This window comes from Triturus cristatus, chromosome 5_1 (assembly GCF_964204655.1).
Source record: "Triturus cristatus chromosome 5_1, aTriCri1.1, whole genome shotgun sequence".
In the NCBI taxonomy this organism is placed as follows: Eukaryota; Metazoa; Chordata; class Amphibia; order Caudata; family Salamandridae; genus Triturus; species Triturus cristatus.
In genome coordinates, this window is record NC_140587.1 from 275,774,711 (window position 1) to 275,799,445 (window position 24,735).

General features: G+C 44.5%; 1 protein-coding gene across 20 annotated transcripts in view; it reads left to right on the plus strand.

Annotated features, from left to right (window-relative positions):
• Nucleotides 1-24,735, plus strand: part of CYRIB (CYFIP related Rac1 interactor B) — a 338,947-nt gene that overhangs the window by 181,898 nt on the left and 132,314 nt on the right. For all 20 annotated transcript variants that reach the window (XM_085604926.1, XM_085604927.1, XM_085604936.1 and 17 more), the window contains 3 exons: nucleotides 9,795-9,916; nucleotides 15,130-15,235; nucleotides 18,176-18,312. In XM_085604926.1, coding sequence (XP_085461052.1) covers nucleotides 9,795-9,916; nucleotides 15,130-15,235; nucleotides 18,176-18,312 — 365 coding nt within the window. The remainder of the gene's footprint in view (nucleotides 1-9,794; nucleotides 9,917-15,129; nucleotides 15,236-18,175; nucleotides 18,313-24,735) is intronic.

Here is a 24,735-nt window from a genome sequence, read left to right on the forward strand (position 1 = left end):
GCATGGCCGTGGTGGCAGCACACCTAAGAAAGAACAAGGTGTTTGTTTATCTGTACCTGGACGATTGGCTGATCAAAGCATCCACGTTCCAGGAGGCACAGCTACATTTCAACAGGACGGCTGCTCTATTGAACCAATTGGGCCTACAGATCAACATTTCCAAATCGGTCCCGACTCCTGTTAAGTGTCTGCAGTACTTGGGAGCCTCCATAGATACTCTCGAGGCAAGCGTGTGTCCTTCGGAGGAGCGACACTTCTCAATCCTTCGGAAAGCTCAGGCTCTCATGTCCATTCCATTGCCGACGGTGAGGACGGTGTCCTCTCTGCTGGGGTCGATGGCCTCTTATATCTTTCTCACGCCACATGCACGCCTCCACATGAGGCCGTTGCAGGAATATCAGGAAGATCGGTGGAACCAGAGACGAGGGAGCTGGGAGGACAAGATCCATCTGTCTCAACAGGCGCTACAATCCCTGAAGTGGTGGTGTTCACCGGAGAATCTCCTCAAGGGGATTCCATTCCACAAGGAGATACCGACTCAGACCATAGTAACAGATGAGTCTCTCCAGGGCTGAGGAGCACATTCGGATCACCTTCAGATCCAAGGCACGTGGTCTCAGACAGAATCCACGTATCACATCAATTTTCTGGAACTCGGAGCTGTTCATCTGGCGCTGAAAGCCTTCCACACGTCCTTTCGGACCCATTCCCTGCTTGTACAGACGGACAACACAACAACAATGTATTACCTCAACAAGCAGGGAGACTCAAGATCGCGCACACTATCTCTGGAAGCGCAAGCGATCTGGAAATGGCTGTTGGCCAGGGGACTGACGATAACGGCGACCCATCTGCCAGGTGTGCAGAATGCTCATGCAGGCGCTGTCAGCAGGCTCGTTTAAGAGAGCCACGAGTGGGTCTTAAACGACGAGGTATTAGACTTCTTCGCAAGGTGGGGCACTCCAGGCATGGATCTGTTCACCACCGCGGAAAACAGCAAATGCCGAGACTTCGCCTCCAGGTTTTACCAACCGGGGGCGCTGGGGAATGCACTGTGGATCAACTGGTCGAACAGCTTTCTTTACGCTTTTCCACCCATTTCCCTGATCCCGACAGTGTTGATCAAACTGTCCCGGTCTCGGGCCAAGATGATCCTCATTGCTCCAGAATGGCCTCGTTAGTGGTGGTTCACCGACCTACTAAATCGGTCTCTCCTACCGCATCTTCGGCTTCCGTGACGGTCGGACCTTCTCACGAAATTCGGAGGGCAGATGGTGCACCTCAACCTCTCGTCGTTGAGTTTGGCCGCATGGCTCCTGAGCTATTGCAGTATGGACACTTAAATCTTCCAGAAAGCTGCATGACAATACTGAAAGAGGCAAAGAGACTGTGTACGAGGACTTCCTACGCATACAAATGGAAAAGATTCTGCATTTGGTGCGCCACTAAAGATGCTGATCCTACTTTCTGCAAGGAGGATGTCATCCTTCCGTACTTACTGCATTTGGCTCAATCTGGCCTTAATTTTCATTCTATTAAGGTTCACCTCACAGCGTTGACTGCATATAGGAAATGCCCTTCACAAACTTCCTTTTTCCAAATCCCTGTCATCAAAGATTTTCTGGAAGGTTTGAGGAAGGTGTTTCCTCCCATTAGGCGTCCATCGCCTCCGTGGGAGCTTAATGTGGTGCTGTATAGATTGATGAAGGAGCCTTTTGAGCCTATTCATAAGGCTTCATTACAGCATCTTTCCTGGAAGGCGGCTTTCCTTGTAGCTATAACATCTGCTCACACGGTGAGTGAGATCCAGGCCCTGTGTTGCCAAAAGCCCCATACTGTATTTCATGCATCTAAGGTTGTCATGAGGACTCGCCCGAAGTTTCTCCCCAAGGTGATATCCGATTTCCATGTCAATCAAACGATCACCTTGCCAACGTTTATTCCACAGCCTTCCTCTCCGGCGGAGAGGTCCCTGCATTCACTGGATGTGAGGTGGGTATTGAAATTCTACTTGGATAAAACCAAGGAGATTCTTAGATCAGATCAGTTATTTGTTCATTATGGGTCGGTCAGGACTGGTCTTTCCACCTCCAAACAGTCCATTTCTTGGTGGATTGTGTCCTGTATCCAATTATGTTATCAGAAAGCTAATAAGACTTTAGGGGGTAAACCTAAGGCTCACTCTACCAGGGGCAAAGCGGCTACGACGGCTTTGCTACGTAATGTTCCCATTGCAGACATCTGTAGGGCTGCCACTTGGAAGTCCGTCCATACCTTTGCTAAGCATTACTGCTTGGACTCTGATGCCAGGGCAGATGCACAGGTTGGGCAGGCTTCGCTGAGAAATTTATTTGCACAGTAGTGATTCTATCCGTTTCTTCCACCGCTGGGTTTGTATTGTTTGGGATGGGCTTGCCATTCTATTTACAGATTATGACTATACACAGAGATCCCCTACTACAGAAGGAGTAGTTTCTTACCTGTAACTCCAGTTCTGTAGTAGGGGTATCTCTGTTATAGTCATAAGCGACCCACCCTCCTCCCCGGTGGATGAAACGTGGACATCCTGGATGCTACAGGCCTGGCTTTATACACCTTCAAAAAGAACGGAAAGTAACTTGCCTTTGGCTGTGCATCATGAGATACCGAGGGTCTCTGGAGGGTTCCTTAAAGGCACGGTATCCCTTTTCCAGACACATAATGGCAGCCTATGGGGCTTGTCTGTCCAACCCTTCCTCTCTATCATGACAAAGGAGTTTTGTGAAGGGTAGTTTCTCTTGGTGTGAAACTTAACTAAATGTGTAAATTTAATTATTATTTGGCTATCCTTTTTGTCACACCAGGATGAAGTGCTGGCCAGTGTAGCCTTGTTAATGTCAGGCTGGATTATTTGTCTTTGATTTTCTCTTAAGTGTCTATGCAGGACTGCAGAACAGGACACCTTAAGAGACTATTTCGATTGCTCCGGGGTCCACGCACATGGGCGGGACTATTCACAGATTATGACTATAACAGAGATACCCCTACTACAGTACTGGAGTTACAGGTAAGAAACTACTCCTTCCTTTCACTGACGTTCTGAAAGGCCCATTATTTTCGTAGTTCTTTTGGAGAGATGTTTCAGTATTAGCAGATTAGATTGCACTGGTCCCAGATGTGTTCAGAAGGTCCATCCATTACTGATTTGTGGCTGTCTTGTGAAGTAGTGCATGTTGTGTCAGATGCTTCTTCATCTTTCTAGCCGTTCGCTGTATTCATTTGCATGGCCTGATATTGGGTAACTGTCGCTTACGTGTTTTCTTTCTGTCAATTTGTCCCATGGTGGTGATTCTGTATATAGCAGTCTATCGCACCTTTCAGAATTCTTATTTGCTAACTGGGAATTGTTGCCCTTTCCTGCGCTTTGGTGCTAAATGAACTTGACATTTTAAATTGAAAAGCCAGCATCTCTTCCAATTGCATAATCATTTTACAAACAATGAAAAGGATTTATGGTCTTTTTGAGAACATAGTTTAGAAAATCCCCGGTGTATTAAGAGTAAATTCTTTGTGGAAGAGAAATGAATAAAATAATGCTTTGCAAGTGTATTGTTTATCTACTCTAGAATTTGTATTAATTTCTGAACATGTACCTGATGTTTTGTATAGAGTTGAGGTATGTTGCAAAAAAAAAACCAAAAAAGAAAACTAAACTTCCATTTGCTAGAAAGAAAAATGTCACTTTTCTTCTTAGCAAATTAGGCTTTGTCATCTGAGACCTAAATAATTATTTTTGATAGTCTATTTATGTGATTTGCATGTGTTTCAGAAGAGGAACCTCCTGATCTTAATAATTTTTTTTTTAATGATTGAAAAGTTGTTTGTTTAAAGTGGATCCCTTTCAGTATGGGTTATCTGTGTGAGGGTGTCCAATTATTCAAAGATAGCTAAACAGTGAGTAATTGAGGTGTGAGTAAGACCTACAGCTGTACTCTGCACTCCTCTTTCTTCTCTAAACTAGACTTTTATGATGCTTTGATCACTGAATATGACCGTACCAACTTTCAGTTTATGCCAGAACTGCTTATACCCATAGACTGAAGGACCACACATTTCTGATGGATATGCTACTGGCAGATTCTTCACCTTTCGAATCCTGCCAGGGGCCCGAGTGTATCTTGAAACTTACAGTTCTCCTGTGCCAGGTGGTCACACAACAGCAAAAGGAACAAATGATGGACGGAATGCTGAACAATGCAAACCTTCATCCCCAGTCACAGAGATCTGGGTTTAAACCCTTTTGCTCACCACGCCACCCTAGTTTGTACCCAGCTACATCAAATCAGTCTTGACCCTTCTCCTTATGGGAACTGTCCAGCCCAAACTGCCAAGCCAGGTCCTCCCCGGACTGGAAACAAGCATCCTAGGACAGGTTTCTGGGTGTCACACCTCATCAGCTAGGCTCGCATGTTTCCAGTAGCGCATTAAGCACAGGACCAAAGTCTGGGCATACCCTTCCCACTTAGGGCGACAAAAGCAAATGGAACAAATGATGGACAATGCAAACATTCACCCTCCGTGAAGTTTATTGAACCTTTACTGGCTGGACAAAAATTATAAGCACTCTAGTTTCCTTACCATATTAACTGGTGGCTGCAGATAAGTATCCTTCAGGGCTAGCAGCCTCACTGACCCTTAGTCCCGTTAGGACCTAGGTGGGCTCAGACGAGCGTGCCTTGTGTGTGAATGTGGCATATGCAATGGTTGTTCAGTGTACCGACATGCCATGTAGCACCCTGAATGGTCCTAATTACGTGCTGATGAGGGTGGCATTGCTGAGCGAGAGGGGCATGTTCGGATAAATATCCCACTGCCCAACTGGGGAAGAATCCTGCCATACACCTGAAAGAACAGGATAGGAAAAAGGGAGAAAAGAAAGTGCCAAATGAAGCTAATTAACTGAAATAAAAAGTGAAGACTCGAACATGCACCCCTTGACTTAAGAAAAAGGTAAATAATTAAAATGTGCATGCTTTACTAATGTACAAGCTGGAAGCAAGATTCTTTCCACCAGGTACAAGGAAATCAGAAGACTATGGTAAATAAATGAACCAAACATAAGTTAAAGAAATAAATCGCTTCTGCTTTGGCTTCACATAGAGAAGGAATAGGTGTCTATCAAGCAGAAGGTGCCTGTAACGTCATGGAGGTACTTAAGGCACCACCTAGGTGCCCTAATGTCAGTCCCTTTTTTCCCCAAGCCCTGGGATGTGATTCCAGAGTTGCTTACCTGTGAAGCTTAAAGTTAAAAGCTTTAATAATGCAGAATTGAGGGTACAGTCTAACCTCTATAGCGAACAGGCATAAAACATTGACACTCTTGCGGCAAACAAATATTGGTATAGAACCCGCACGATATCTGCCGGCTGTGTCTCAAACTGTGGTATGATTCCATATCCTGTGAGAAGTGTGAGCACATGCATACTAAGACCATAAAGGAGAGCGGGATGCTAAAAAGCTTCATGATCCAGGATCGGCATCCGATAAGCAGCGCTGCTTTGCGATCATGTGCCATTACAGATTCTGCTGTAGTTTGCCTTTAATCAATACATTCCCCAAGAGTGCGCCCTCCATGAGCAGTCCTCTAGGAGTCCACACAGCTGGCGCTTGAGAGATCCTTTGGTATGTCGATGTTTGTGTTCCCGGGATAGATCGTTCAGCTACTGGTTCTGCGTCTCGACCATGTCTTCTGTCTGATTCGTAGTTGAAATTCTTAAGTGTTAAACCGGCTCTACAGATTGAGCTAATGATGTGCTCTTGGTTTTTCCGGCCCCTGGCACGGATGCAATAAACCTAGTGGACTTCACGCAGGCCATGCTAGCCGCCTTTTGCAAACGTTCTTCCTAGCTTCCTCTGGTGTCTTACTTATCCGCCTTCCACCCCTCATTTTTCACCACAGACCTTGTCGGCTGTTCTGCCTTTAAAGTTGAAATTGACTCTGCCTTTGGCACCATCTGCACAGCATTAGGTTCTCTTTTATTATTAGAGGGCTTTTCAGAAAGCTGACTATTTTCATGTCTAATCAAAAGTCATAGAATTTATTGGGAGAGGTTGCATACAGGACCCTGCCTTGCGAGGAGTACTTTAACTGTATGGGAAAAGGTTATAAATTCAACATGGATCCAATTCAGATGCCATGAAATGAAATGAAATGAAATGAAAAATTATATTTATATAGCGCGTAACTACCCGGAGGCCTCGTCGCGCCCTCTTTGAATTATCATAACAGCGAGGTTGGTCACCTTCTTCCCCCTGTGACAACACAGGCTGGGGACTACTTTTGCCTTCAAAATGCTTTTGAATTGGACACGTTGCCTGATATTGACATGGATGGTCATTGGGTCTGCTTCAGAGGATGCAACTTCTGTTACAGCCTTCTGCATTAGGTGACAAAGGTCCTCAAAATGCACTTTGCCTGTAGAAAAAGCCAAGTGGAATCTCCTCTTCAAGATTCTGCAGTCTGTCATTGAGCCTTTCCTGCTGTCTAAAGATGTCTTGATGGACTGCTTGGAAGAAGCTGGCTTCCGCTCTGATGTGCTGTGCTTGACGGACAGGATGTGGCAAAACATACTCTGCTCTGGTTGCTACACTGTTGACTCGATATATGGTTTCCTCAGTTGCCATCTGCCACAATGCCTTTATGCGCTTCATTAGAGTTTTCGGAGATATCCGACATCTTTTACTGATATGCCTTTCATGGCTCTCGGCTCTTTGGCAATAAGAACATTTCAGCTCTGGAGACCTTTAAACATGGATGGGTTGCAGCTCAGTTTTTGTGCCTTTCCTCTCCGGCAAAGCAAGTTGATCGTTCCTGTTCATGCCCTTGGTCATGTCCTCGGTCAGCATACTTAATTAGTCCTTCCTTTTTGGGTTTCAAACTCTGCAAGGGAGCTGCCACTGCTAAACGTGTTCTTACACTTTTTTTTATATATAGGTTCCGTTGTGTATTTTTTTTCTTGTTTGCCTCAGCGTGTGTATCAGCACAGCGCCCGCTTCATGCTTTTCGTCTGCATTTGCATCGCTCGTTTAATTATTGTTCTACTTTGGAGTGCAGTGTAACTTTTAACAATGTACACACTTTCGTTTTCACTATTGCGTCTGGCTTCCTGCTCATGGCAGCCTGGTCCCCCTGTGACGTCTCTCCCTTCACCCCGGCCCCCACCACCCCTCCGAGATCGCTGCTTGTATTTTAAGTGATTTGCCCAAAATCACAGGATGTTGAGCAGACGCCGTGACTCAAACTCCCGATTCGTAATCTCTGACCACACGCCCTTCACAGCAGGCTTGATGAAGTTTCATTGCTGTTTTTGAAATGTTGCCAGATGGTGTCATTTATAAGCTCAAATGCTGTTCAAGTCACATTCGTTGCTATCTCTCCTCACCCTCTTAACGCTTCCATTTTCACCATCACGTCTTGTTTCCTGCTAGCCCTGTGCCGTCTTTCCCTACCCCTTCACCCCGCATCCACCACCCCATATAGATTGCCGCTTGCATTTTAAGTGATTTGCCCAAAATCACAGGACACCTCTTGCTCATCTGCAACTTACTCCCTGAAAGCTCCATTACTAAATACTTAAATTGTCCCAAAGGTGAGACCTGTTGCATGGCAAAGGCTTGTTAGAGAATGGCAACAGTCCCAGAAAAGCAATGTCGTATTGTTAGTTCAGCTTTTATACCCTTCACTCTTTGCAGCCTCCGCACTATTTCCTCCCCAAACCGTCCAATAACCTGGCATGTCAACGTGACGTGCAAAGCCAGTTGGGGACGTCCTCATCTTGTGCACCTGGCAGTGCCAGTTGGGTACACCCTCTGCGGTGTCAGGTATGCTCTATGTAAGTTATAAAATGGTGCCAATTTAAACATGGCTTTGATGGCCACTTCCTTCACTTGCTCCCGGGTACGCCTCCACTCCACCTGAGAGAGAGCTCTCTAAGCGCCCGTCCCTTCTATCATGCACGGATTTGAAATCCGTCTACCTATCACTTCCTAAGGCAGTGTATAGTCTGTAGATGATAGCCTTGGTGGATCCGGGGTCCAACATCACCCTCAGAGTGTTTGATTCACTAAAGCAGGGACTAAACCAGGGAATGCTGTCCACAGCTCCCTGGTCGTGCGGGACACTGGCATATTGCAAAAATTGTCCATGACCTATTCTGTAATGTACTCCTGCTTCCTCCATTGTCATGAGGGTACCAAATGAGTAGCAGCTTAGCATAGGGTACCAGCTTTAGTACTTGGGTGACCACTCTTTCCAAGGTTTGCGTGACCTGTTGACTATAAAAGGGGTAGCTGCTGGCGATCTGCGGCACCGCATAGGTAACTCTGCAGCAGTCAATCCCTCCAGTAACAATTTTTTCCATTCGGGGGTCTTCATGCTACGTATTGAAGTAGCCCTGCCAAGTAGTGAAACTTAAGGTCTGGGAGATCCAGTCCGCCTTCAACCATGTCTAGCTTTAGGTTCTCTAGCTAAACTCTGTTTTTTCCGTTCCCACACCTGTGAGACCAGTAATCTGTTGAGTCTCTTAAATAAGGAGTTTGGTAGGATGCAGAACGGGTGCTACATAGCATATAGACATCGGGGTAGTAATACCATTTTGCTCCGTGCCACCCTACTCATAACCGACAACGATAGCGTGTTCCAGAACTGTATATAGGCCGTGAGGCCTTCCAACACTCTACCCAAATTCAGTTCATATTGTTGGTGTGAGTCATGCGTTAGCTGCATTCCCAGATTATGAAACTGTTGCATCTCCCACGGCAACCGACTGCAGGGAGACCAGCTTCCGAACAGCCTGCTAGGGACACTGGGGAGGGGGGGGAGGGGAGTACGGTCTTGTAGCAGTTGATGTGAAGACCCGACACTCCCCCAAAGGTAGTCATAAGCCGCAGGAGGTGGGGCACTGAGCGTTCGGCTCTATCACATATATCAGGGTGTCTTCCCAATACATTGATACAACATGAGATGGAGCCCGCTCGCATACCCCAGTCACCCAGTTCTACCCTCAGGTGTATGGCTAACGGCTCCATGGTGAGCACAAAAAGGAGCAGGAACATTGGGCATCCCTGCCTAGTTCCTCTCTCAATATTGAAGGCATCGGTACACAGTCTGTCCAGTGCACACCCTTGCTCTAGGCGTCTCATACAGAATGCAGACACATGTCAAAATGCCTAGACCCATACCCATCCGCCTCAACATCTCCCACAGATATTCCCAGGATAAGGTATCAAATGCCTTTTAGATAGCTAAGTAACTGGTGCTGCCTCCACTGCTTTGTCTTGGGTCTAATGCATTACGTGTGAGAGCCTTCTCAGATTCATGTGGGTGCCTCTTCCCGGCATAAAGCTGCACTGAGCCCTGTGTACCAGGTGTTTAACCACACAGCTCAAACGCAGTGCCAGTACTTTCGCGAGGAGCTTGACATCCACATTAAGCATGGACAGCAGCTGGTATGAACTGGGATCCGCGGGGTCCTTGCCAGATTTTAAGAGTATAATTATCAAGGCCTGCGCATATGGGTTGGTAAGGTCCCGTTGGTTTGGGCCTCACAAAGTGTCTCTACCAGGGCAGAAAGTAAGACGGCAGAGTATGCTTGGAAATACTCAACCGGGAGACCATCGGGTCCCGGGCATTTACCGTGGGCCTTGTCCCGAAGAGCCTGTACATTCAATTTTGATGCTTTCGCCTTTTTTTGGGCTGATTTACTATAACATGAAATAACATTTGAATGTTACTAATATATTTTCCTGCTGTTTAGATGCCAGACCAACAGAATTTGAAAAGGAGATCTACAATCAGGTGAACGTAGTGTTAAAAGATGCAGAGGGAATATTGGACGATTTACAGTCGTACAGAGGTGCAGGCCATGAAATTCGACAGGTAAAACTTTCAAAATTTCTATGATGTCTTTTATTCTGGCAGAGATTCTGTTTTGCCGCCAGCTTATGCCATCCATAGTATTTCTACAGTGGTGGGTGATTATGATATTCATTCCATTGTGATGTTTAGTTTTCTATTCCTTAACAGCCAAATGTTAAGTGACCATATATGTGTGTTATGCAAATGTACTTTCAAATTAAGTATAATAGCTGCAAAAATCACCATAGTATGGTGGCCGACACAATGGAATGGCGACTGAGGCCATGATCCATATAGATGGCCTTTAAAAGCTATGCAGAACTGTTAAATCAAATAATGTGATGAAGTGTCCATTGGCAGTGTATATGAATTTACTGCAGGTTGGTAAGAGATGTTTGTGGGGTGACGCAGTAGGATAGAGGTCTTTAGACTCTGTGCATTGGTATAGGAAAGGTATTTATATGCAGTGCGTATGTTTATGCTTTTTTTGCACACACCTACTCAAAAGTAGACCATACAGGAAGCCAAAGCAGTGATCCTCAGTTCAGCAATTCCAATACCACTAGGTAGCGGTTAGAAAAGTGAATGAGTTTATAAAGCTTTGCTCAGTAGAGGCAATATTTGCATTTCCTCCAGTAAATAGTAAGAGTCTGACTTGCTCTTCACTGCCGCAGTTATGTGCAACTCAGTCCTCCCACACTGGTAACCACAACTAAATTGTTTGTTCTTCCTTGGTATATCGTTTTCTGCCAATAAGTGACTGATCAAGCAGGGAGAAAAGGAGGACAGGGCACCTTAGCGGTGAGCAATACCAGTGGTAGGATTTAAAGAGTTGGGAACATTCTGCGCTAGTTGAATCTCAAGCATACCTCAGTTTATTTTTGTTTATTTTTAAAGATCTTTTTATTGCAAGTAAAGCAAACAAAAGAAGAGTGACAGTAAGCATTACACAGTGCTGCATCAAGACACACTTTCGGAACCCCTTTTGTCTTCAAAGCCCTCAAATTCCCCTGCCATCAAATCACAAGGCAGCATTTGGGTCTAGACGCTCCAGATCTATTGGATTAAAACCAGTATTGTCAATAGAGGCACATATCCCACCTCTAATCATTCCATTTCTCCCATATCTTGGCCCAATTTTGGCGAGAGTCTCCTTTCGTACCCCACTCTCTGCCAACATGCACCAGTCCATGTCCTGTTTTCCACTCACTCCGTTGGGAAGCTAGTTCATACATCTGTTTTTTTAATAATAAAAAAAAAGTCGTCATCGTTTTTCCTAATCTGGGCCTCTAGTCTTTCCATTACATTTGCAAAATGCCACCTCACAATGTGTAAGCTATAAAGATTGTGTGAGACTAGCCTCAAAGGCTGTTCTGTGTCTTGCAGTAATGAGTGGTGGAAGCGCTTTTTGAATTAGTCTCTAAGCCCTTGAATAAGGGTGATGGTGGATATAAGACATTGCGATAAATTAATTTAGATGTAAAGATGATACCCAACAAAGGAACCCAATGTACAGACCGATCAGGCTCACATATTAAAACAAGCCGACAAGGCAGCAATCCTGGTTGTCACTATACACCTGTGACTGTGCTTGAGTCTTTTTTGACTGGGATAATTGGTTGTTAATAATTTGTGGGTTATCTGACTATCTTCATTGTGGAAACATGGCCACAGTTAGTGACCATCAATTTATTTGTCAGTCTTGAAAGGTAAACATTATACTACAATGCAGGGAATAGCTTTTCTGTTTGCTATGCATATATATGTGTATATATAAGTTATATCCACTTATGTTGTTTTTTTCTGAAGTGCTTATAACAAACCTCTGGGGCACATGTAAGAGTAAACCTTTTAAGTTATCATTTTCACTAAACAATGAGTGGTTGGTTAAAGCAATATTCTCCAAGGCCTTCCCATTTGAAGGTGGATCAATCTTTTTAATACATATTGTCTACTGACCACTCTGAATTAGGAATCAGAATATTACCATTTGACACTAGAAAAATTGTGACACTGTTTGATTTTAAGAGTTGTTTAGAGAATATTTGACCATTTTCTTTGAACTCTCCCCTCTGACTACCTATAAAAGTCTTCACTAGATGAGGATATAGGATCGAGATCTAGAGTGAGTGTGGCGAAAAGGAACATAGCCAGCTGGATTTAAAGGCTAAACAAAGTTGCCTTCTTATTTAGTTCCACAGCGTCGAGACTCCTGGATGGATTTTAAGGTGTCATTTTTGAGTTAGTGGGTGTTTTGGGGAATTGGTTGGAAGCATGGATGAACTTTGTAGTGACAACTGGTGCTGAAGGTGTTTGACAAAGATGCCATATCCTCTCCTAAGCTTCACCAGGATTTTCTGACAGCTTCTACATTCAGGTTTAAGAGGAATATATTTTTCTCTTTGGCATCTAATTTCTGAGTTGATGATTTGCTTTATACACTATACAATAAAGATTTTGTCAAACCCTGAATAAATGGTAAAAGTTTTCTGAGTATGTCTTCAATCTGACGGCAGGTCATAAGGAGTGGTCACTGCAAATAGCATTTTATTGAAACTTTCATGCCCCTACCTCCACAAGAAACCACTACATGATCACTGCCTGTACCTGTCTCAGGGCCCTCATTGCAGGGATGCCCATTAATCCTCGTTTGGTTGGCAGATTTTGCCACAAAATTGTAAGGTCTCGAACTGGAGTAGTCGTTTAGAGAACTGTTGCCAGAAGTGGTTTCCTTGCTACACTTTTTAACAAACTGTGCAAACTATTGGTCTCAGATTCGAGGAACAGCAGACATGGTCATCCTGAGATGATAATTTAAAATCAGGCTTGTGATAATCTTTTTACCCACATGCCATAGAGGTTCAGCTAATCAAAGTGACCTTTACAGTAAGTGATTGCTCATGGTAAATTGAGCGATCAAAGTGGACCTCCGACACCAGCGACTCTGCATTTTGGTTGCAATATCTTTGACCCAGGCTGGAGTCCAGCTGCTTTTATCCTGGAATCGTCTAGGATCTAAAAGGGTTGAAGTTAAGCTTTGGTGGAGAAAAGACTCTAAAATGATTCCGTTTCATTCCGCTTCATGTTTCATGAGCATCCAGACTTGAACATTTTTCTACATTAATGGACCTGGCGATTGGTGGCAGTTTCTAGCTTTCTAAGGAGCCTGTCAAACTTTCCCTGATTTGAATAGACAGATTGATAAATGAATTGTAAAGCACATGGTAACCAAGTGTATCCTGGTGCTAGATTCTAAAAGGTTAGTGGCGAGGAGAACAGTTATGAGGGATATAGGTATGTTAGTAGTCTGTGGAATGATAGTTAAGGAGATGTATAAGGGGGAAGCATACAAGAGCTTAGACATAGTCTTAAACAGAGCGGCCTACTACCTGAGCAGAGCATATCCACAGAATATTGACAAGTGCCAACAAGGCAGGTCTAAGAGTGTTTAGGTACATAATGACTGATCTTTCTTTGAAAGTCTGTAGGATCAATGATATTGAAAGGCAAATATAGAATATAAAATTATTTCTTTTGTAACTAGAAGCCATTGAAGGTTGCATAGATGAGTGGAGATTTAATCACATTCCAGCAGTTTTCTGGCTAATCTGCAGTCTACTGGCTTAGAATTTGGGCAGCCCTTGCTAGAAAGACTTTTTAGGTCAGATGTGAGGATATCACAGACTAACGTGTGAGGCACCTGTACTATGAATGCAGGTAGCAGGATCGTTTTGTACAAGATCATCAGATGAAGAAAACACTGGAGGCCACCTTGATGATATGGGAAATGAAATATAAAGCAGTGTGAAAAAAGACTCCAAAATTGTGACTTTTTGAGGTAGCTGTTGGCCATCAGGTTGTGTTCCAGATGGAATGTGGGAGGGATTTAGGTTGAGAACCTCTGTTTTATCGAAGCTAAGCTTTAAAGAATTAAGTCTCACAGAAACCTCTAGCAAGCCGAACCAAAGAGTCTAATATTCATTCTTTTGCGGGCCATCATTATGGACTAGCAGATTGGAGTGATCTGTACAATCATGAAAGCGTAAACCCAAAAGAGTAAATCAGTGCCGCTGAAGGGGCTAGAAGTGTACCAAAGAGCATTAGAATATAAGATTTATGACCTCGGTCAGTCCACAAGCAAGTGTTTTATATTCATGTACATAAAGAAGTAGAGACAGCCAACTAGGAATGCATCATAGTCGGGGAGAGGTGCCTTATTTCTTGCATACTTTGGATGTTGGACAAGGCACTCTCCTAGTAGTATGTGCCACTCATCTTTTCTCTCCAAATGGAGAATACTAAAAATGACATTCTGTGGTGCACCCCCCAGCCATACTTTGTTTGGTTTGGATTATTGACCTTTTCATTGTCGTCTGAACACAGTTACTGGTTTAGGTACAGTTGTAGAAATTAATATTTTATTAGAAATCACATTTATCACAACATACAGTATTCTAATTTTGCTGTCCATAATTCCACATTCCTTGGCCTGCTTAAATGTATGTTAGGTGTTCAGTTTGATTACAGTGTATGAAGCCTGGTACAAACATTGCCCATGAAGAGGGCAGGGTGTGGCTAACAGCCTACAACCTCCGCATTGGTCAACTAAAGTGTTTTAAAAATCCAAAATCTCTTCTTGGGCTCTTTGCTGATTGGGCTTTTCCAATGAGTTGACCTTTGCCTTCAGAATACAACTGAGCAACCCTGCCCCATCACTTGCCCAAGATTGTGTGAAACAACATAGCCCTAGAGCAATAAGTCACCTACTTCATTGCAATATTGTGGGTGTTTAAAGTGGACCTACTTTGGTGGTGTCAGGGATGGGTTTTGACCCACTTTGTCAAAGATGGTACAATTAATGATTGGTAACTTGTATTTTCTACAAAGCACTATCAGCCGTAGTTGAAGATAAAGGCTTTTAAATTGTAGGTGTAGAACCAGACTGCATTAGCAGAACATGCTTTTATGGCAGCTCTGCAAAATGCCAAGTAGTTGGTATTTCAAAATATGTCTCTGTGTGTTGTTTGATTCACTGTGTAACCATTATAGCTAGCTCGCAAAGTTGAATAGTGAAAATTGCTGTCTAACAGTCTACTTGTTAGAATGCAGTTCCGTTTGTCCTTTTGTCTAACAGGTCGCTTTCCAATCTGCTCATTTCAAAGTGAAACCCTCTTATGAATGTTTTGAGTTTTAGTGTTATCCATAGTCTGATGTTTTTTACTTTGACTTTAAAGGCAATTCAGCATGCTACTGATGAAAAGTTGCAGGAGAAAGCATGGGGTGCTGTTATTCCTTTAGTTGGAAAACTAAAGAAATTCTATGAATTTTCACAAAGACTTGGTAAGTGGCACGTATATGAAGTAACCATTTGTTACAAGTTAGTTTCTGTTAAGTCATTACACATCTTCTGAACTCAAGCTTTGGTATGGAGATATGGTGACGTCATGAAAGGGCATTGAAGCCTCTGGTCCTATTAAGCTATTCTAAATACTGCTGAACTCTGCTTACTAGGACATTGTGGATTGGAAGTGTGTGTTCTGGCAAACACAATGCCTGAAATTCCTGTGGTTAATGATTTATTTCTTCTAGAGATCAAACAAGCCGCATGATTAATGAGACCTGATCCATTAGACAGAAAAGTCAACCTCTGCACGTCTGTCTGTCAGTGCAAGACCGCCATGTAGTCGCAAACATTTAATTTAAGGAACACGTGTATATGCCAGCAAAATTAGCCAGATTTTTTTTTTTATATATATATCTCCTCTGTACCCCGCAAAATTTGTTGGCCTGTTTGGAAATTGCAGAATTCTGTAATAATACCTGTGTAGATTACAATGCACATTTCTGTTGGGCACTTCTACCCACTGGTTTCTCACCTTATGAGTAACTCCAGGTGCTTGAATGGATCTGTGAACATTTTCACATACCAGTAGCTCTTCAGGGCTACAGATGGTGAAATGAGTCCAGTTGCGATCCCACTTATCTTTGACACTTTCTGGCACGTTTATATCCGTTCTTTATTTTGTGCGCTTCACCAAAGTAGGTCCATTCTCTCCTTCATTGTTATGGAATTCCTCTTAATTATGTCAACCCTTAATCACCAGAAACGGTCAAATATGACCTTCTGATGTGTTGAGATTCAAATCATGTTGACTTTGTTATAAATAAGTCGCTGTCCAACCTCCCACCCCCCTCATGACATCTCTGTGCCCTCAGTGGATGACACCTGCTCCTCTATGCCCTGCCAAGAGACCCCATAATTGGTCCCTTTTTTCTCCCTCAGGTAAATCTCCTGACAGAGTGGTCCTCCAAAATGTTCTCTCATGTAAAGCACAGCAAACACCATAGAAAAGTCCTCATTCAGCCTTGAAGAAAATGTGTCACTCTCTGATCATTTGAAACGTGTGATGGCCTTCTGCAACGCTTCCTTCTTTCTCTGAGCGAATTCTGGCTCTGTTGGAGCTTTGATTGGCGTTCCTATCACCATTTGTTCTGTTTCAAGTTGCGGCTTTTCATCAAGCCCTGTTGGACTTTATCAGGCCTGCCCCTCCTTCCTCTGGGCCCATGGTGTCTCCAAGGAGAAGACCAGACTATTTGGGCCTGCCTCCTCCACCGTTTTCACAGAAGCTGCCGCTCTAAACACTAAGACTGACATTAACACCACTTTTGACATCTACTCTCTAGTGATGGTTAGTGGCATAGCATATTTTAGGCACTTTTGGCTACACGCTCCGTCCGCACAAAAGAAAAATATATTTATAAGTCTATATATAAAAAGTCAAAGGGCATGCAAAATATTGAAGCCCCAAAACCTACATTTTGGAAAGTGGGAAAAGATTCTATGTCAGGTTAAAACTACACATTACTGAAAACAACTAAAATCCATAATTACCAACATGATTAAGGTCATATTGTTGTGCTGAGACCACTGAGGAGTAGCACTGGTTTGAAGACCAGCAAACGCACACCTTGGTTAACGCGAAAAGGTCAAGATGGATTTTTTGGGTCAAGCTTTACAGTCCAGCATTTTAGTCCCCTTAGATTCCAACATTGATAAGCAGACTCCTGGCTTGGCCTGCTTTTGTAAATGGTAACTTTTGCAGTCCAACTGTTAATGTGGATGGCAGTAAATTTAAAGAGATGTTTTGTACTCATTGGGATTGAAGGCATCTTCCATACACTGAGCCCAGCATGCTCCCTGACTGCAAAGCCAGTTATGCCACTGTACAATTTCACTTCAGTTTTTCACATTTGCCATCATTTTTATTTGTGTTTGTCAAGACTAAAGCAAGTGGTTTTTTTTCTCCATAAAACACGTTTTTCCTTAATACCAGTAGAAACATCTGCAAACTGTAATACTATCATCTTTGCGTACCTATGTACAGTCGGGCACATTTGGTCTGTTTTCTCTTTACCCTCCTCTTCCCCTGATGCTCAGTGGTAGATTACCCGTTAGCAATCCCAACTACTTTGTGTTTAGTGTAATCTACCCTATTTAAAGGGATTCACCGCAGATAATTTGTTAGTTTGGGAGGACCTTCATCTAATCAAGAAAGTATATGTGATTTAGAAGAACTAGAGGCAAAATCTGGCATTGCTGTTGGAGGCAGTAAATACAAATAAATAATCTAAAAGAGTGTAAAAACTATGACTGGGAGATAGTTGAAGATATTGTTCTGTGTACTGTTAAGATTATTCAAAGAGTCACATATTTGAATCTGGCAAGTTAGAATAGGTATTTCGTCCATTTGGGATAAAAAACATGGTATATGTACCATTTGTTGATATTGCAGATAAAAATGTATGCAAAACTCTCTGCTAGAGTAATACATACCTAATAGGTAGGATGTTAGTAAGATAGTGTCCAGGCTAAATATTTTGTGACCTCTAGGATGAACAGCAGGGCAAGAATTAAAATCTTGGCAAAGACAACTGTGGCTTCAATTCTTCCATGATTGATATTTGGAGTACCTTCTTCTTTGGGTAGTAGTAGTTCATGTGCTCAGGAACAAGAAAACCTAGAGTGTAAAGTGCTGTTTAAAAATAAATTGTTAGTCATTGTTGTGATAACATAAAGTTGTGACATGAGGTTTTTTCCAGTGTTTGATATTGAAGAATTACTTGAGTACAATTAGGTTCTTCTGGTTTGGTGTAAGTTCAATGAGATTTCATGTACTGCCGCTATCAAAGGGATATTAAAATTAAAGCACCACATAAATATATTTAAACAAGTTAGGAATATGGTTAATCATGATTTTTTAATATATATCCTTTGTTTAGAAGCAGCATTGCGTGGTTTACTTGGAGCTTTGACAAGCACACCGTATTCTCCTACGCAGCATCTAGAGCGAGAGCAGGCTCTTGCAAAACAGTTTGCAGAAATCCTCCATTTTACACTCCGATTTGACGAGTTGAAGGTAAACTGTGTTTCCGTGTAATCGACTCAATCACATTTTTGTTTGAATGACTTGTCGATAATTGTTGACAGATTTCCAATGTGAGATTTTACATATCAACAGCAGAAATGTGGTTTTCTCTTTAAAACATCAACAAACTTTTCTTATTTTATCTAGCACATAATTAATGTTTTTAGGTTTCTTCAGTTTCATGGATAAATGCCGTGTTCTGTGATTTATACTATTCCTTTACTAATTTGTTTCTTTGTTCTGAAATGACGTAGTTATGCTAACACAGATTACTTTTCTACACACTTTCCTATGAATCTTTGGATAGAAATGGCTAGTAAATCTTAAGTGATTGTTTATGGACTTTCTCAGTATCACAATAATTAAGATTAAACAGCTAAGCTCTCAACTACAAATTATATCTATGCAAGAACATGTTTGCTGTATTGCATAAAGCTTTAAAGTGTTCACAATTTAAAATAAAAATGGGCAACATTGAGTAGAGTGCATATACTGTAATATGAATCACAAAAATTAGCTGTATCAAATACTTTTTGCAAGCACATGATATGACCCGTTCGTATCGGATGTCTAAATTTCCTCTCATGTGTAGGCCTTCCTTTGAAAACAATGGCTATTCTAGCCAAGGCCATTGACTTTTAATTAAAAATAATTCTGCCAACCCAGAAGCAATATTACAACCATTTATCAGAAATCAGTAGTGTATTAAGTAATTTAATCTGAGGCCCCGTATTTATTTTCCTGATTGTACCCTCAGGATTTATTTGTGCATTCACTGATCAGTCTACTCAATAACGGTGTAAGAAACTATGGATTTGTTTTGCGTCCAATATATAACACGCCCTTTTTCATCATTGGCTATCTTCTGTGTTCTTATGCTTTGGAATCTTTCCTTTAACAAGTAGTTGGTGTTCTGTTTTAGACTATGTTGCATACTGATACAGAACATTTCTGAAGGTATTAGTGTGCTGTCTGTTAGAGACTATGGAACAATTGTCTTTTCAATTGTACTGACCATGAGGCACCTGGACATAGTCAGCAGCTTAAACCTCTTGATAATAATTCTCAGTTAATTTGCAGTTTTTCTGTCCTTGCAGTATTGCATGAGCTCCACTCGCACTTCTCTCTCATTCTGCTAGTCCTACTTTTTGTTATTTATCCTGTTTGGATGGATGGTACACGCTCCGCTTTTGACAGTATTTTGGTAGACATGGTAGAATCAGAGGAGCTGTCGAGTGAGAATCCCAGCCACCTTGGGACACCTTTCATTCTCCATCTGTTAGCTTACCTTCAGCCAGAATATGAAACGTAAACATCCATACTCTGGGTCTTGTGTTTTTGGACTGGTTTGCTCCTTGAGTTCTTAAAGGGTAGTACACATTGTGAGGCATATCGTCGACTGGGATTTGAGCAACCCAATATAATCAGTCATGTCCCCTAAAGACATGGAGGTGGAGATCTACAAAGAATGGGCAAGAGACTGAAACAATTAATGAAAATTATTTCTCAAATGTTAGGTTTGACCCATTTCTCTTCATTGTTGGCCCTAAACCTATGCACACCCTTTAAACAATCTGAAAATGCACTGGCAAAATAATCAGTTTTAAGTCTGGCCTATATACTGCTTTAGCATTCTTTCCCGCCTTTTGTTTTCCGAAAGAATCGTAATTAAAAACAAATGCCTGTATATATAACTAGGAGGGCTTTTAGTCAGATCTCTTCAACCATTGGTCTGTTTAAGTGTCAATCACATTTAGTTTTAGCCCACCACAGCCCACATCATTAGACAGTGAGTCCTCCCTCTTCCGTCATTGGCTTTCTTCAGTGTGATTAAATGCATTTTGTTCTTTGACATGTGCACATCTGCCTAGAAAGTAGTCCACCTTGGTTTAAGGATTGGTAGGACAATCTCTAATTTTCTTTCTGCATTCATTATTTTTTTAATATATTTGGACAGTGGGTCATTTTATTTTCTTGTTTCGAAACCATATGCATTCCAGCTTCAAATGGCAGTATATTTACTTCTTACTGTTACATGTTCAATGTCTACTGCATAGTTTTGCAAAAACCGTTATAGGTTTGCCAATATGGCTTTGCCAGTACTTGTTACTAAATCCATTCAGGTCAACTCCTTTGACATAGTTCAAATCTAAGGTTGCCTCCTCTTTCATACAACTGTGTCCAGGCTTCAAAAGAGCCTCACCTTAGCCAATGTGGACAATAGTAGCAGACTTGCTGCCTCACACTTTAATTTTAATGCCTCTTGGCTGATTCCGAGACCAGTCTAGACACAGTAGAGGATGTATGGCCTTGTGAACATGTTAGAATATGTTTGTGCAGTCATTGTAATTGAAAGAGGACTAGAGGTTGTCCAGAGTGTTGAGGGACACATAAATAGGACCTGCTGGACATGGAAAGTAAACATAAGAGAAAGTAGAAAGTTGAAAAACGTTTTGGCTGCCTTTCTCTTCCTTTTATTTTCTCTTCACTTTACTTTTCTTACTGATCTTCACCTGTGCATCTACAAAAACTGTTTATTTGTTGACAAGTGTTTACAAATACGTTTGCTATTTTAAAGGAAAAAGAAAAGTGAAACAACTAGAACATGAGAAATATGAAGACTGGCTAATCAAACCTCCACTCTCAGCTCCACTGTCCTTCTCTAACATATACATACAGTTCAATAATTCATATCTGAGAGTACTCTTGTCTATCCCAGGTATTTACCAGGAAGGTGAGGAAAAACATTGATAATCAAGACAGCTGACTTGAAGCCTTAAGGATCAAAGGATAATGTGATCCTCCACTCATCCTGGTGTAATCAGCCCAGTCAACCCAGTAAAGTTTGTAATTCTACGTTGAGTACTGTCTTTTAACTTCTACTTGACGACCAGAGAAAGATCATAATTCACTTCTCCATCCCCATGATGCTCTAAGGACAGTAACCACTAGCCGTAACCCCAGCCTATCTGTTATAACATTGGCCAGTTGGTCAACTGAAGCACCTTCTGCAATTATTGAAGGCTACCTTGTGCAATCTGTCTGGCATACTGTACAAAGTATCATCCAGTTTACCACAGCTAACCCCTCCACACAAAAACACAATATCTCGAACCCCAGGTCATATTTTCTGACCTAGACCACAATTAACACTTTCTCATTAATCACAAATTCCATAAACCTACATGACATCTCATCACATTGCTTCTCCTTAAGCAAGCAGTTGTGCCCATTTATGTGAGTCCGTAATGCAGGGTGGTAGCTCCAGATGCCTCCACATCAGAGTTGTTCAAACAGGGGAAGGAAGGGGCACCTGCCCCTGGGGGTGGTTTGTGATTGGAATCGATTATAGGAGAACTTGGGCATTGGCCTGAGAGGGCATCATGCTGAAAACGGTGCTATGTATTTTGGTGAAAAAAAGTCAGTGCGACACTCTGTGACATCTGTTGTCACTTGTCACTCATGTCCTTGTTAGAAGCAGCTATTAAAGGGTGGCTCCAAATGACCTTCAATGTCCATACTGATTCCTTTTTAATAAAGGATCATTCTGTGGATATTTATATTAGGTGGACCAAGCTTCCCATAACATGTTGACAATCTTGTATTTGAGTGCATTACCACGTACCAAACACTTTCTCCTTTCCCTTCTTGTAAACCGCTTGTAAATTGTATCTGAAAGAAACACGTTAGTTAGATTCCTCACCTTAGAATATCCCCAGGCGTCAGACCGGATCCGGAAGATTTTTCGTCAGCAATACCCCTTGCGCGTCGCTAGGCGTCGTCTGCGGCTCCGCGTCCGTCGTCTGCGTCGTGCGCCGGAATGACGTCGTCGGAGTACTTAGACGCCGCCCTCGCGCGCTGACGTCAGTTCTTCTTTTTTCCGCGCCAGTAAGCGCAGATCCGGGAGAGCTACCCCTTTAGTCAATTTTTGACTAACTTTTTTTTGTTACTCTTTTTGGTCAATTCTCGTCTCTGGTGCCGGTAGGATGCCTGGTTTCAAGGCCTGCGACGACTGTCACCGACTGATGTCGGTGACCGATCATCACCGCCGGTGCCTGTACTACTTGGGCCTCGACCACGACGCGGTGTCGTGTTCCGATTGTATGGCCCTGACCTCGAAAGCTAGGCGGGAACGGTCCCGCAAGCTTCTCGAGCTTCGCCACTCGGCTCCGCGTCGCTCTCGATCCTGGTCCAGGAGGAGGTCCAAGGATTGGTCGCGGAGCCGCACTCGACATCGTCACTCGTCTGGCTCGAAGTCTTCGGGTAAGTCGAGGCACTCCAAGAAGTCCAAGAAGCGACACCGCTCTTCGGACTCCCCTCGCCGGTCGTGCGACTTGGCCGAGGGTCCGGGTGGTTCCACCCCCGCGGCTCTGCAGGAGCCGCAGGCGCCGCGCAAGTCCCCATACCCGACGGTCCCTGGGACTGACGCAACGCCGGCGGAGGTCAGTGCCTTCCTCTCGGCCATGAGGAGCCTGGCCCCGCCGTCGACGCCCGCTGGCGCGCCTTCGGGCCCCGCGGACTCGACTGGGCGACCTCGCATGCCGGTGGCTCCGGTGCCGTTGGAGGCTCCGGCCCCGACGCCGCAGGTCCCCGAGGGGCCCGAGCCTGGGCCCCCGTCGATGCCCGTCGACCTCGTTACGCCTCCTCCGCTGGCGCCGACACCGATACCACCCCCGACGCTGGCTCCGGTCGACGTTGATCCCCGGTTCAGCCCCTGTCCGGTCCCGACGCCGATGCGGCGCCGCCTGACGCCGCATCCGATGCCGCTAGAGACGCATATTGTCTATCGACCGGCTCCGATCATTCCTCCTGTTTACCAGGAATCGGATGACGGGGGCGACTGGGAGGGGTCTGATGACCCTATGGCCCTTCAGAGCCAACTTGCACAGGAATGGGCAGATGAACTGGGGGAGGCCAGTGGGTTGGATACCTCTCCGTACACTGGATTCACCTCTCCTCCGACTGTGGCTTCGGAGGAGGGTGCAGCTTTTTCTGTGGTGCTGCGCAAGGCGGCCGAAGCCCTTGGGCTTGAGCTGCCTGCCGTGGCTGTGAGGACTAACATCCTCACTGAGGTGCTTCAGTCTGCCGCATGCTCCACTGAGCCTCTGCTGCCATTCAATGTGGCCCTCACTGACGTTCTGCAGGGCACCTGGTCCAAGCCCTCCACAGTCCCTCCTGTGGATAGGAACGTTGCCAGGCGCCACCGCCCTGCTCCGGGCGACCCCAGTTTTCTGTCCCAACACCCCACCCCCGAGAGTCTAGTTATCCAGGCCTCTACCTCCCAATCCTCCTTCCCGTCCGCTCCTCCGGACTGGGATTCCAAGAGACTGGAACAGTTTGGTAAGAAGCTGTTCTCTTCGCTCAGTTTGGGCCTGCGGTCTTTGAACACCGCCTGTCTCTTGGACCGTTATTCCCACTCTCTGTGGGATGCGGTGGAGGACGTGCTGCCACTGTGCCCGGAGGAGGCCTGGGCGCGGCTTTCCTCGGCCCTGGCCGATGGGAGAGATGCAGCGCGCCATGCAATCCGATGTGTACTCGGCACTACGGACTCGCTGGGTAGGGCGATTTCTACCACGGTGGCGCTTCGACGTCACACCTGGCTGCGGTCCACGTCCTTGTCAGGGGATGTCCAGAGCACCCTCATGGACATGCCTTTTGATGGCGCTCGCCTTTTTGGTGACAAAGCGGACAGTGCGCTGGCTCGCTTCAAGGACTCCCGGGCTACGCCCACGTCCTTGGGCCTCTCGGCCCCGCGGCCACAAACTTCCGCTTTTCGCTCCTTTCGTGGCCAAGGAAGGGGCACCTCCTTGCGTCCGCCTAGCCACCGGCCGCAGAACCAGCCTGCACGTGGTCGTGGACGTGGTTTCCGCCGAGGCGGTACCGGAGGACGACGCGGTCAGTCCACATCCACCCCGGCAGCATCCGCCTCAAAGCCTTCCTAGTCCGAGCTTTCAGGCCCATTCCACGCCAGTGGGCGGCAGAGTTCGCCATCACCTGCTCCACTGCCGTTCCATCACATCGGACAGGTGGGTGCTGCAAATCGTCCGAAGGGGCTACTCCCTCCCCTTCGAGACGACCCCTCCAGCCATGCCACCGCAGCACCACCGTATCTCGGGGGATCATTTGAATCTTCTCCACGAGGAAGTTACGGCCCTCTTGGCCAAGGGGGCCGTCAAGCGCGTTCCGAGCCCAGAAGTAGGTCGTGGTTGTTATTCCCACTACTTTCTGGTTCCCAAGAAGGACAAAGGGGGCCTACGCCCTATCTTGGACCTCCGGAACGTCAATGCCTTCCTCCGGAAGGAACGGTTCAAAATGTTGACTTTGGCTCAGGTTCTAGCTGCCCTAGACCCTGGAGACTGGATGGTAGCGTTGGACTTGCAGGACGCATATTTACACATCCCCGTCCTGCCGGCC